Raw genomic sequence first — 14,774 nt, forward strand, 5'->3', positions numbered from 1 at the left:
ATTTCTGGAATACGCTGTATGTACCTAGATTTGTGTAAAATAAAAATATTTCGTCGCAAATCTTTCTATATACTCCCGGATTTTCGGAGAAATCATGCAAACACGTAACGAAATATAATAAGGAGATGCTTGTCAACAAATCAACAAAATGAGGCTACTATTCTTGGCCAATCGCGAGAGAGCTCAGAGATCGGTTTATGTGTGACAACATGCCGAAAAATAGGAGTCCGAACGATGCGGTGATGTGCGATTATTTATGACGTTTCCAGCGGTTTCTTATAATTGCGATTCGTAATAAAAATCGCAAGTGCGGTCTATAATTTTTATATTAAGCAGACCGATGTACTTGTACACGAGGTCGAATTAGAGTGGTGATTTAAAATTAGCCTCTTTTTAATTTAGTATAAAAATTTCGCCTTCTTGTAATATATGTTACTTATTTTTAACAATATTTTTAATCTGAATAGGTACCTAATAGTTAAATAAGTAAATCATTGCAAATTATGGTGAAGTCGCTGGTTTTTTCAATTAATTCCTTCGAATATATTTTAATTTCTTTGGACTTCTATAAAAATAAATAGAATGTAGTAAGTCCAGAGTCAAGCCTGTCATTGTATTTGTGTGTATGGGTGTACCGAGAAATGAAATAGGTATACACTGTTATTACAATTGCAAATGGTTAGAACAAACAATTGTAATAACAAAGTTAGAGATGATTGTGTATTCCTCTTTTTAAATTACAGATAATTTTAAAGGGCTTTATGAATATGGATATGTGACGACATTATGACATAAGAGTCAACTTGGAGTATGATTATTTTTTATTAGCATAGTTCATACGTATATTACGTACAATAATTTGTTCTTATTTTATGTTTAAAAACTAGACCACCATGTATATTGAATAATAAATAAATTAGAGGGCTTTTCTTAAATTAAGGCCCAATTTATGTATGAATAGAATAAATCAAAATGGAGATAGAAAATCTCAGGCCTTTTATACACTTCCCCGTCACCCACGTTTCCTTCAAACTATGAGAATGAGCATTCCTACTAAACGCTTATTTCAGTAACAAATGGTCGTACGTCATCTAAATTTCCTGACCTCCTCACAGACAATTCTTTATTTTCGTCAATTCGTGGTGGTATGGCCTTTAAATCGGAATGGTCAGTACATAAAATCATCTATTTATATGCGTTAGGTCTGGACACAGTCACAGTACAAGCTTTGTGCTAGGAGCCGTGCCGTAATATTATACCACATCAGTAAATTTATAATTGGGCATATCAAATTTGATAAAGCAGTACTTTCCCATACAAATAGATTTAAAAAAACATATGATTCATTAGAAATACTTTATCTGTCGTAATTTCCTTTAATTCCTTTACTTAGAATTTGTGTAATTATTACTTCTCACAATCAGTACTAAAAAATCCATTAAATATTCTTCTCGTTCAGTCCATTTTATCGTGATATATTATTCTCCTTATAGAACCAGCGTAAATCGTAGATATAATAAACCGTAACATCGACAAAAGAAATTAAATAGAAGCTGGAATATCTGTAGTTTTACGTTCCTCGGTATCCATCTTTTCAGATATTGTAAACTGAAACTGAAATAGACCGCTTTACTACAGACTTTATTAGACACTTCCTCAAGTTGCAGTGTAAAATATGAGTTAATCATTTAACTTTATTTGAGAGTAGATACTGTTAGGGATATCAATAATGCCTAAAAATAGGGTTTTTATAAGCACATAAAATATATTTTACACTTACGTATACGGATGCAGAGAGATAAAAATATTAATAGTTGATATAAAACCAAGGTAATGGAAATAGGTTTACGAGCAATACTTTTGTAGTGTACGAGCGTCATTAATTAGTCAGGCTTTATGATATTAAAAAACGAGATTTTCCTGAAGATTCAATCTAAATCGAATTTCACGAACTGCTGAAAACAACCCCTAAACCTCTTCGAAGCTCTGGGATCCTACTGAAAATCCTGGGGTGACGCAACCGAGGGTTGGGACTAAAAGGATGTGCCCGAGTTCGCCCCGCCTTCAGACCCAGGAAAACGTCACTTCAACCCCTACTTGACCAAATGTAAACAAGACTGAATGAAAATCCCATACTTTAAAGCAGCGTATCAGCGGAGAGTAGGTTGTCTGGCTGTGCGGAAAGTCGTGCGGTTTGCCTTTTCGTTTCTATGGCTATTCCTCAATGAATAAGTATTTTTAATGCTGCGAATAATACCCTATAATTTCATAAAATAATAACACTGTTTTACTTTTCGTGGAGCCACCCTTGTTATCTCAGTTATTTTAAATTTGAATTTTGGTACCATTCAAAGCGATTATCCTGATTTGAATCCGACTCTAAACATAAAAAATGAGTGAAATATTTTAAACAATAAAAGATTGTCAAAGTTAGATAGGTACGCTTTTCCTTTCATTTTTTATTTTATATTAAACTATCAAATTCTCCAGACTTTTTTAAATATAATCGTTAAATAAATAAGTATTGTAGGAACCCATTTCCTCCTAATATTTTCAGATTTATTGAAAATATTCTCTTTAAGAAAGAAGAGACAAAATTATAACACTATACAGTCTGTTTAGTTACCCATTTTTGGACACCCTGTAAAGTATATATTTTTCTAAATGGGATGTTATTTTCTTCATAATGAGGCACAAAATTTTATTTTTCGTCACATTGCAGATGAGTTTTAACGTCATCGATATTTTTTAAATGGGATTGTAACGAGCGTTCAAATAAAAACGTGGTCGAAGTTGGCTCTGACACATTGGACGTAGGGAGTAGCTTATAGCGACCAACTTAACCTCATTTCTCAACGAGCTGTATAGCAGCTGTCAGTTTCAATAACGTTAATGACTATATAACTTTATTTTAAAGAATAATCGTGCTAACAATAAGAAACAATTAAAGGAGCTGCGGAAAGTGTCCCCCTCCTTGTTATAACAATAAATTAAAGCAGCTGCTGAAAGTGTCCCCCTCCTTGTTCCAAGCACTTTTCACACCTGTTCCTCAAAGAATTAAAGACATTTTCTAAGATGCTCGGGGTATTGTTAATTTCACGAATCTTGTCTATAAGTCGAGCCTGCAGATGGTTTAAATCAGGAATAGGCAGTTCAAAAATAGTGTTTTTAAGATAAGGCCACAAAAAGAAATCACACGGCGTAATATCACATGACCTCGGTGGAAATTCATGTTCAACATTGAGACTTATTAGTCGATTTTGGAAAACTTCCCTCAACATATTCATCGTCTCGCCTGCCGTATGTGCCCTTGCGCCATCTTGTTGAAAGTAAAAGTTTGTAATTTCGTTTTCTTCCAGCTGGTTAACAAAAGGGGCGATAATTTCTTCTCTATACCTTTGCGCAGTAAGAGTACCATTAAAAAAAAATAGGTCCATAAATCCTCCTTCGATTGAGAGCACACCAAACTCCAATTTTTTGAGCGTGTAGAGAGCCCTCGACAAAAAAGTTATCTGGTTTTTCAGAAGACCACATTCTCATATTCTGTGAGTTTACGTAACCACTTAAATGAAACCAGGCTTCATCAGGAAAAAAGGTGATATTATGAAGTTCACCGTAGTTGTTTAAAAACCATTCACAAAATACAGCCCGTCGCGGAAAATCAACTTCATGAAGTTCTTGCTGACAAGTTAAACGATAATAGAACAAACGCAAATCTTTTTTTAACACTGTGTGGCAGGTACCGACTGATACTCCCACCATTTGTGATAAAACACGTACAGAAGTTCTTGGCGCATTTTCCATTATTTGTTGGACATTTTCTTTTAATTCTTCAGTCCGCTTTTTAGGTCGGCCGCTTCCTTCTTTTCTTGTTACACTGCCCGTTTCGCGAAAAACATTAGCACAACGCTGAACAGCACTTTGAAAAATTTTGTACTCAACAACGCCGGGAAATTGATTTTGAAATTCTATGAAACATTCCTCAATAGGATACTTCCATATTCCTTCAATCTTGCGTCCATTTCTAAAGTAGGACTCTATGCTAAACACTTTTTGTTCTAGAGAAAACACCATTTTAAACGCTTTTTAAAACGAAAATATTCAAATTGATAGCGGCGATATAGCGCTTTCACAGATGACGTTTAAGTTCATTTGCTATACGCTACGCCCTACGTCCGAATTTTCAGAACCAACTTGACCACGTTTTTATTTGAACGCTCGTTATTTTGCACATTTTGATGATTTTTTTTATTCTCTTTCCAACCATATGTAAATCTGTATGTCTTTGCATAACAAAATTTTTGAGAAACAAATGAGAAAACTTTCAGCCTTTGACTTTAGTTTACGGTGCTCGCTTTCTGAATCACATCAAATAGAACATTTTTTCTAGATTCATAATAAACCTGCAATTTCTTCATTAAAATCATACATTCTGTTAAACTTGAAAGGTGACGACAATTACAAACAAACCGATATGACAGATAGCGGTGTGCAAAATTGTTTTTCCAGCGCCTTCTTTTTGATATGATTTAGAAAGCGAGCACCATAAACTGAAGTCAAAGGCTGAAAGTCATTTTTCTTCACAAATTTCGTTATGCAAAACCATACAAATTTCATATGGTTTGAAAGAGAATAAAAAAAATCATCAAAACATGCAAAAAGATATATAATCCCATTTAAAAAAATATCAATGACGTCACCACTCACCTACAGTATGAGGAAAAAAAACTTGTTCGTCAGTATAAAGAAAATAATATCCCATTTAATATATACTTTACTCGGTGTCCAAAAATGGGTAACCGAGTGTTATATCTCGGGACCTTTATAATCAAACACACACCAAAACATAAAACACACCACAGAAATGAGACAACAGACAAACAGACTGTATAAATAATGATCTCCAGCTATGTCAAGATAATCTTCGTTTTAGAAAGAATGTAGAATAAAATTAGTTTACACGGAATTTGGGGAAACAAACTTATCAGTGCCTGATTTACCTATAGGCTGGTATAGACTGCAGCCTACAGGCCCCCACCATGTTCACAATTTTTTTTTTTATTTACCCCAAGGGTAAGTGGCTTTTAATTCTTCACTGATAGTTATACATTTTGTGTCCCTAGGGAAAGTGGGTTAAAATTTACTTTTATTTAATTCAATTTTTTTTTTGGGGGGGCCTACCAAAAAGGATATTTTTTTTCTAAAATAGGCCCCCACCAATTTTCAGCCTACAGGCCCCCACCACTGTAAATCAGGCACTGAAACTTATGACACGTCTTTCTAAAGGTCAAAGGTAGCCTCCGTATAAATGTAGCCCCATTCAAACCCTACACCCTGTATAGTGTAGTGTAAAGGAGAATGCAGCAATAGAAATATATTTTGAACGGTTACTGAAACATCAGTCACGTCTGGTTACAGGAAAGAAGTGCCATACGTGCAACAATGTGGCAATTTGCATGGCTTATTTTTAAGTAACTTTCCCTCTGAAACGCAGTCCAGTCTTCAGTCTTCGAAAACGAAGTCAAACACGTAAAAATTCTACTCTTTCTAGTTGATGTCATCAGTACTTATTACATATTAACAATAAAAATTTGCCGGTCCTTCAAATATAAAATATTAAGTATATTAAAATCCATTTATAATATATTTCTCCTAATTTGCGTTACCCGGGAATTTGGTAGACGTGGAAACTCCGGAATAGTCAGAAAAAATATATAGGACATTCTCTTATATTCCACTTAAAATCTATCCTAATCTATTTTTGTAGTTTTGGGAAAATTTATGTTAGTTTCCAATTTCGAGGAAATCGTAGTTTAGATTATTTAACTAGAGTCTATTTTTTTAACCTAATTTATTTATACGCGCGAATGCGCAAACTATTGCAAAGGTCAAACTTGGAAAAAATCCGAATTGTTTCAAACATCCGCCTTAACAAGACGTAATAAATAAATCTCCAAATGCGTCTGCTGTAAAAGATGCTGATATTAATTAACACGATGACATGTTTAAAACTGAAATACGTCGACGAAATTGTCTAATTACATGAATACGTGAATAAGGAACGGACTGTTTTATATTCAGTTCTTATTGGCAAAATTATAACGATAGTTAGTTAATTATTCAGAATTTTTAATATGATGCAGTGAAGTTCATGAAAAATTCTTGTCAATTTCAGTTCAATAAATTTTGTTATTTTTATTATTTATACCTAATATTTCCAAATCCAAATAACAAAATCAATAAGAGTGACATTTAAAAAATGATTTAATATTTAAGATTAGGCACTTACCATATAAATAAATTTTTGTAAAAAAAACCATGAACTCACAATATTCACTTAATAACATTTAAACTAATTAGTTAACAATATATCGAATATAACCCAGCACACCAATTATACATACTTTTATTATCTACGCTAATTTTTAATGCAGGTTTGGACTAAAAAACAGTGAGTGAATAAAAAAATTGCCTAAAATTTTATTCTCAAATCAAATTTTTTATGGAAATTGTTTGGAATTTTGTGAAAATAAGAAAAATAAAAATAGCAAATCATATGCTAACATTTCACTTTATATTTTTTCGAATCATGAACTAGATTTTCTTGATTACTGTACCCATAAGATTGTCTTGATATAAATCAAAATCTTTTTCTTTATATCAAGATTACATTTTATAATTTTTCATAAAACACATAAACTTAACTTCTTTACTACTTATGCAGGGTGTTCCAATTAAAACTTCTCACCTGGAAAATATCGGAATTAAAAAAAAAACAAAAAAACCTGAGGCGTCGATTTAATTTTCGATTTTTAATTATAACTTCCGAAAACATTGGATAGGACGCAGAGGTTCAATTGAGTGGCCTCCCAGATCACCAGATCTAACCCCCTTAGAAAAAATTCTATGGCGACACTTAAAGTCGAATTGCTGAAGAATGTCATCAGATAACGCCCGAAATGCTTCGAAATGTTCGTTCGGATGTGGAATAAAGATTTTATTATTGTATGTAAGCGGAGGGAAACCAATTTGAACACTTAATAAAATAACATTCTTTCATTCATTCATTGATATTTTGTCTTTTTCTTTAAGTGATAATTTTATTGTCATATTCAAACAAAAATTTAAAAAATCGTGAGCGGAATTGAAAAAGCTTTAAAATGAGGTGTCATTCGACATAGGGTGCCATTTAAAATTTAAGGGTATTTTACGCCCCTGCCTATGGGGTAGCTTCCACGACACCAAAACTTACGCCATCACGTGTCCCCTATGAAAAGAAAATCGACGTGTCTCAGGTTTTTTCCGTTTTTTTTTAATTCCGATATTTTCCAGATGGAAAGTTTTAATTGGATCACCCTGTATTTCATTCTCGTATACCCATTATTACGTCTATATGTATATTGTTCGCCAAAGATAGATATTAAGCAAGTTCAAAGGCCCAAGGGGACCTAATCCGGTACTGTCAGAATAATAAAAACCGAACACCCCAATCAAGATTAGATTAAGTTTGTATCTGTCACGGAATTAAATAGGTCTTAATCTGTTCTTAGGAAAGTAACTGTAGTGTGAAATTTTGACTGTAAATTCATCCTGACAAGTAATATTAGATAATATCTGTATCGGCTTATAAATAATAGCATCTGATCAAACGACGGCGTTCATAATGATATAATTTACTAATCATTCTATAATTATTATTATTATTATACATCGATGACTAAATAAGCTACATAATTGGTATATCTACATTGCTGAGAATTAAACATCTATTATATTAAAATAAGGCTATATATAGCACCACGTAGTGTTAATAAAAATTAATCGTTTTTTGTAATATCTATACTGTGTTTCACTTCAAAAAGGATTGAAAAAAATGTTCTTTAATTGTTGCTAAAGGCCGTACCAAAACGAAAAAACAAAACATCAGCGGTGGATCAATATTTTCTTCTTTAAATTAATAGATACTGATAAGTTGTTACTAGCGATATTTTTCGATATATCTAACAAATTCGATATTCCTTTGAGATCATTTGTTAATTTCATTAATTCTCCTTTGTAATAAATTGGAAGTTATCAAATCTTTATTTGGACATTCTGATTCATACATAAAAAATAATGAACATGTATTGGCGAAACTAGTAACTATGGAAACAGACAAAAACTAAGAAATGTAGACTGTCAGAAATACCTATAATTTAAGTTAGCAAAGCAAGTTAGTAAAAAAAAAGTGTTCTCAAAATTTATTCCTATTTTAACGATATACACGTGTAGTTGTCTACAATAAGTAAAATGACGTTTAAAAAACGCCTGCGTTTTCTTAAAAACTGAGATATTCTTAGCAAGCTGTCGATTTTAGCTAGAAAATAGGCTTTTATTCATGTTTCATTAAAATGTCTCAAAGTGTGAGATAAGATCCCGTAATTTTTTAACGAAAGCTTTTATTAAATTAAGTGCACCTAGTATGACCCATCACGTAAAACTTCGCTGTATATGCTGTTGCATAACGTAAGAAGGCAAATTTTAAAATACTTGAAGAGAAATCTTGACTATATAGTACAGTTTTAACTATTATGCGCACGATGGCAGCACTTCCAAAGTTTTAATTTTTAAATTATTAATTTGAGCTCCCTAACATAATTAAAATCCAATTGATATTTTTACCCTTAAAAATGTATCGGAAATTGAATCTAATTTTATTAATAAATTATATTTAAATTAAATCTTTAATATCTAGTTAGAAACCTGACTACAAACAATAACGTGGTAGTAGCAGTCTTATTTTTCCACCATATACTAATGGTAGGTAATAACAATTTTCAGAATTTCTAAAATAACTCGCATTGAACACGTGCGTTTTTGAGAAGCTAATTAATACATTTACATTTAAAATTGTTAGAAATGGAAAGGCACATTCACCGATCCCGTGTCGGTTTGTTTTGTTTATTATACCTATGCGCACTAGCTACGGTGCTGCCACCAGTGTTATTAACGGCGACAATCGAAACTCCCCTTTCAGTATACTATATGCCGTATGCGTTCTGAGGTGAGATATCGCGGACGGTCAGATTAAGTTTGAAAAATCGGGTTGTATTTTGGTGGTTTATAACTTAAATTCAACATTGATTTGCGAAGATTTAGCTGTCCATTTCTTCTAGATATCTCCCCATACACGCATGATTTCAAAAGTAAGTTCTAGTTAAATTTTAATGTTACTTTCGCTTCGTTTCTTTGTTACACCGCAATATCTGGGCTGCCATTTTATCCCCGTAGTTGAATATTTTGTTTTCCCAACATTCACAACCCCCATAGGTTAACATCACTTCAAACGTAGTTTTATGAATGAATCTTATCGGCAATACGACAGGATAACACGATTTAACCAATATTTGGAATGAGCTACTGCCAATGTGACGTTATTGTTTATTATTTTATTCTCACGGAGCGTAAATATACTTACTGTTGTTCGCCGTTTAAAAACTTACTTTCAAATAGACCGGAAGTAAGGGCGGTGCGTACACCCTAACAACGTTTATCTGTGCTGTTAATTGGTAAAAAATATGGCAAGCTGTGTTTTCGGGTCTTTGTTATTGGAGTCAGCTGTTTCGTTTTCGCAGTTATCCCTCCCTACGTCCGTCGCGATTTGCCGTTCTACTGCGTAAATCCAATGTGTTGAACAGAATAGACGCGTTCTTCTTCAGACAGAAGTAAATGCGCATTTCCATGGCCAAATCCGCGATGGCTAGATGCGGATGGGGTTTTGTCAAGAAGGTAGATTGTTGACCCCGCCGTTAAAACGTGAACCTGTATGGATTTAATTTTAATTGCCTTTAACGATACACGCCAAAATTCGGCAAAGCATATTGTGCCATTAATTGCCTGTATTGAAATTAGTTTCCCTTTGTCGTCAGGATTCGGCCTAATTAGATTCATAAAATATTTGCCGCACCTATGGCAATTTTAGATGCGTACATTTTGCAAAAAATCGTAATGCCTATTTAATTCATTCTGTAGAGCTTTGGAGTAACAGTGAGACAATTTTTTTCTGAAAGGCAATTTGTATAATTATTTTTGTTTTAATTCTCATTCGTAAGGAGGCTAAATAGTGTTTTGAATTAAATTTTAACGTTCTCTCGCCGAGACACTAATCATAAAAGGTAAACTATCGGGAATGAGTTACGACAGAGCGGAGGAGTGTAGAAAGTTTTTACAGTCCATAGACATAAAACATTTATTGATTTGTCCCTGACTTTCTTAGTATTTATGCCTTTCGTGCCGAACAGAAAGTTAGATTAAGCGTAAACTGCTGTAATTTCAAAGTTCGGGGTTCTATCTCAAAACTGAACTGCAATTCATAAACGTTATCTTCGATATTTTTGTAAATATATATCTATGTAGAGAGAAATTACAGCTGTTATCGCTTACCTACTGCTTGTGACAAGCTGCTTGCCACTAGCTGAACTAGTTATAGCTGTTTTACATTGACAATTTATTGGTGAATAAATTGACGAAGTTCTTCATGAATTAATTCACGAATTTATTGGTAAACAGTGTGGTTTTACATTGCTACAGACGTTATCAAATAAATTTCAAAAATGTCACCTTTCCACTCATAATTGTAGTGATACAACAGCGGTACCGTTCTGACATATTATATGAATATTAGTTTTTGTAAATAACAAATCGGTAAAAACAATGCAAAACTAGCACGACGCCACACAATTATTTACATATTCCAATAACATAACCTCATTACTGACCTGAGGCTGGAAATCTGTTGGGTTGGTACTTCCGAATTTCACGAAGAAATTGACGAAAATTAGAACATGCTTTTAATTCGTCAAGAACTTGATGAATTCATGAAGTTATTTGACAGCAGATTTGGTGCATTACAATTGTCCAATTTCTTGATGAAGCGACTTCATGAATTAATTGATCAATAAATTGTCAATGTAAAACAGCTATTAGNTACCAAATTTATCCAAATCCATTAAGCCGTTTCGAAGTTACAGGCATTTATTTCAAACAACATTCAAATACCCCCCACCACTTTATTTCGAAAGATAGAGAAAAATTGTTTCTACAAAAAATGTTCGACTTTAAGTTAACATTAAAACGCAAATACTTTTTTGTTACATTCATTGGGGAAAATCGTGAGAAACGTAACTTTATGTAATTCAATATGGTGGAAACGCCCACTGGCGGCCATCTTGGAAACTTGAAAATAATTTCCAGCATTTTCCCTTGCCCACTTTACCTATAAAATTTTTTACCGTAGCTCTCTACGATCACTAGTTTCTGAGATACAGCCGCTTACCTCGCTTATTTGCCCACCCTGTACATGCCATAAAAGTAATGCTTAGATAATAAAATAGTCAAATTACGTCAAGTCCACTTGATCATGGAATTTGAGTTCATATATTTTAATCAAATGTAGTCATTACCAACAATCATACTCTAAAACCGTTTTTTCAAAATTTCCATTTTAACAATTTTTTTTTGCAATAAATATTTTCGGGACTTTAAATTAAAAAATTAATTGTGTAAAAACCGTTAGAGATATTTTAATGAAAATTTCAGGACTTTATAATTTAATTAATTTATATTTTAATAAAAAAAAAAAACTTATATTTTTAATTATCTTTTAAATAAACTAATGAAAATTTTAGTGACTTCTCAGTCAGATAATAAGGTCTTTTTTAGTTCCGTCATCCGTCATGCAATTAAGTTAATATTCCGCGAGAAAATTTTAGTGCCCAGTATTAGTTTAAACAATATAACTTTTTATATCGCAGTTGACTTGGCTTGAACTCCAATCAGCCGACATTTAAAAAAACATTTTTATAACAAATACATAAAAAATTATTACCTTTATTAATCAAGAAATACAGCAAAAATAAAATAAATAAATAAATAAATGTAAATTTTACAGTAGCGTGTTACCGTTTTTTTTTGTTGTTTCTTGAAAACATTATTATCTAGTTTTATCATATTCTGAAAAAAAAACAACCTCCANAGCGACTTCATGAATTAATTGATCAATAAATTGTCAATGTAAAACAGCTATTAATGAGGATCGGGTGCCTCATCGGGGGTGTGAAGCGGGATGCGGGGGGGCACATACTTACCGTATTATAAAATAATTGCTGTCGATGCAAAGAAACATATTCGTTATGTATAGAAAGTAAGTAGATTTCTGGTAGAAATTGAATAAAATCGAGTTTAAAAATGATATATTTCTACTCCTCAATTATTATTTTTTACCCAATATGTTTAAATAACTGCCAAAAGTTGCAACAGCTCACGAGTAATTAATCCTATAAAGGAGTAATCGAAACATAAACCGAGGCATCCTCCTGTATAAAGAGAGTATAATGGCTTTAAAATATTTAAATTCATATGAATTAAATTTTATGGAATTAATACTTTTTACATTTGACCCTATATTGATTATAATCATGGCCGTAGCTAATGGGGAGCAGGGGTGTGTATGGCCCACCTCAGAATAGAGAACTAATATTATCATCTACCTTATCGGCATATCGGTAAGTCGCTGACTGCGTGACCTTTTTTTTAGAATGAAATCAAAGCGCGATTGCATTTATGAAAGTATAATACAATTTTTGATATACATATTTATTATACTGTGATACGATGTTATTGCAGCCAAAAATGTTTTAAAAAATATGCTGAAATTATTTAAATGTTAATTTTAAAATGATAATGATATTAAAAATGTCATAATTTATCAAAATACATAAGATTGTTATGCGCGCTGTGATGATAAATATTTCATTGTTTATATGCTGCTGTATTGTTTATTTCTTGTATTGAAAGTTTATCGTACATTATAAATAAAAACAAACTTCATTTGAAACTTTCCCATTTCATTTCATTATTCCAAATTGAATTACACAAATAACAAGTCGAATGTAATTCATTTTTAATGACTAATTTGTGTATCGAAACGTTTATGTAAATTTCCCGCCACCTATCCTCATTCATTTTCTATTGTTCTGTTGCCGTTACTCCTTCGCGTATTACTTGACGGACAAGTCATAACATTTTTATGTTTGATAATTTATTTCTCTGTGAAAGTAGTAACCTACTTTTTTCTTTGTCTCATCTTTTAATTAACTATTTAGGTAAATGTCTATATTTTTTTCGTCTTACCATTTACATTTTTTCACACAATTCGATTGTAAGGGTATGCATCATAGAATTTCTCATAAGAACCTATGTTAAATATTCAAAGTTTTGGTATTAATTAAAAACGAAAACAAATCGATAAAAATTCATTGAATTTGATTTACTACGCCCATAACATATAAAACCTAATTATTCAGTGTAGTACTGTGAAATGTACGAAAGGAGTAGAGAAATCGGGTACATGTAAAGTGTCAGCTTGTCACAGTAATTAAAATAACGCTTTATCCATGCGTGTGATCACCCTAAAAGACTTCCCTGCAGGGGTTTCTCTAATCTGCGTATGAGAGTGTTATTATGAGATCTTCTAAAAATAACGTCTTGTCTTCTTTACTTTTATTGGATGCTATTACCACTCGCACGTGATTTTAACTCGGTTCAAGTTCGTTGATAATCTGTTAACGATTTAGAATTGAAGTGTGGGGATGTAAGGCGTAAGGCCAGTTTAATAATCTTAAAACTCGCAACTTTCACTCGCCGCATCCAAGCCACTGTTTAAATTTATTCAAGTTACACACATGGGATAAGTTTTTTTCCTTTTCTCTCATTATAGAATAATGCAATGCACTTTCTGCCTAACTGCTCGCCTCTTGACTGCAACAATTATGAATTTATAAAGTCGTCACGTTTTTTTGATTTTATGAAAAATTGTCGGACGATCTGTTCAATTTTGTTGTATATTGAAGATTTTGATCCTGATTTTTTTATTCAGATGGGAGGAATCCCATCTGGAATATAATACAGTAATAATCTATCAAATCCTTAATTTATCTTAAAATGTTTAAGCTAATATTAATAGCTTCAAAAGTTCGAAGCATAACTTAAATTGGTAACTGTCTTAGGAAAAATATTATATTTATTAATTTCTACAAGTTAATTACTTATTAAAATTTGCGCTTGACACAAAAAAATAGAAATGCAACATATTTTAAGGAAAATATGTGAAAAAAAAACATGAATTTACGGTTCTAAAAATTGACTAATTAGAATATTAAGGTGTTAATTATTATCTACATTTTTGGAAGGCCATACTCGTTTTTTTGATAAGAGATGGATTTCTGAAGAAAAATTATAGAAAAAATTATAGGTATTTTACTTTCCCGGTATCTTAAGTAAAATGTGAGGTAACATTTTTGCGTGATGACTCTGTATATATTCCGAACTACATACCTAGGACCTGGATGTATACCCACATTATTTGCGCATAAGATCGGGACTGATTAAACCCGATTTTCATTTAATCAGTTCCTCTAAGGAGCTAATCAAGCTAGATAATTGGATATAAAATTGGATACCATGCCATTAATTTTAATTATTCTAAACTCAAAGCAACTAATAATGACGATTTGAGGTGGGCATATGCCGGGTAGGTAACAATGAAACAACATGTATGAAAATTTAGTGTTAAAGTTGTCTTTATGAAAAAACTACTTCTAAAAACATTACCGAATTAGTTATTCAGTAATGCCAACTTTTTGTTACCTTGTAGGTGTATGTCCCAGAAAACCAAGACAAAACGTATCATTTCCGAGTAGGTAGTAAAAAAAGTCTGGAAATATAGTTTCGCGGGT

General features: G+C 32.2%; 1 protein-coding gene across 1 annotated transcript in view; it reads left to right on the forward strand.

Annotated features, from left to right (window-relative positions):
* Positions 1 to 9,039: 9,039 nt before the first annotated feature.
* LOC108909101 (protein yippee-like 2) overlaps positions 9,040 to 14,774 on the forward strand; it is a 54,889-nt gene continuing 49,154 nt past the window's right edge. Inside the window, exon 1 of the mRNA XM_018713337.1 lies at positions 9,040 to 9,185. Within this exon, the coding sequence (XP_018568853.1) occupies positions 9,174 to 9,185 (12 nt within the window). The 5' untranslated portion in view covers positions 9,040 to 9,173. The remainder of the gene's footprint in view (positions 9,186 to 14,774) is intronic.

Source organism: Anoplophora glabripennis, unplaced genomic scaffold, assembly GCF_000390285.2.
Source record: "Anoplophora glabripennis isolate ALB-LARVAE unplaced genomic scaffold, Agla_2.0 scaffold443, whole genome shotgun sequence".
NCBI classification, from domain to species: Eukaryota; Metazoa; Arthropoda; class Insecta; order Coleoptera; family Cerambycidae; genus Anoplophora; species Anoplophora glabripennis.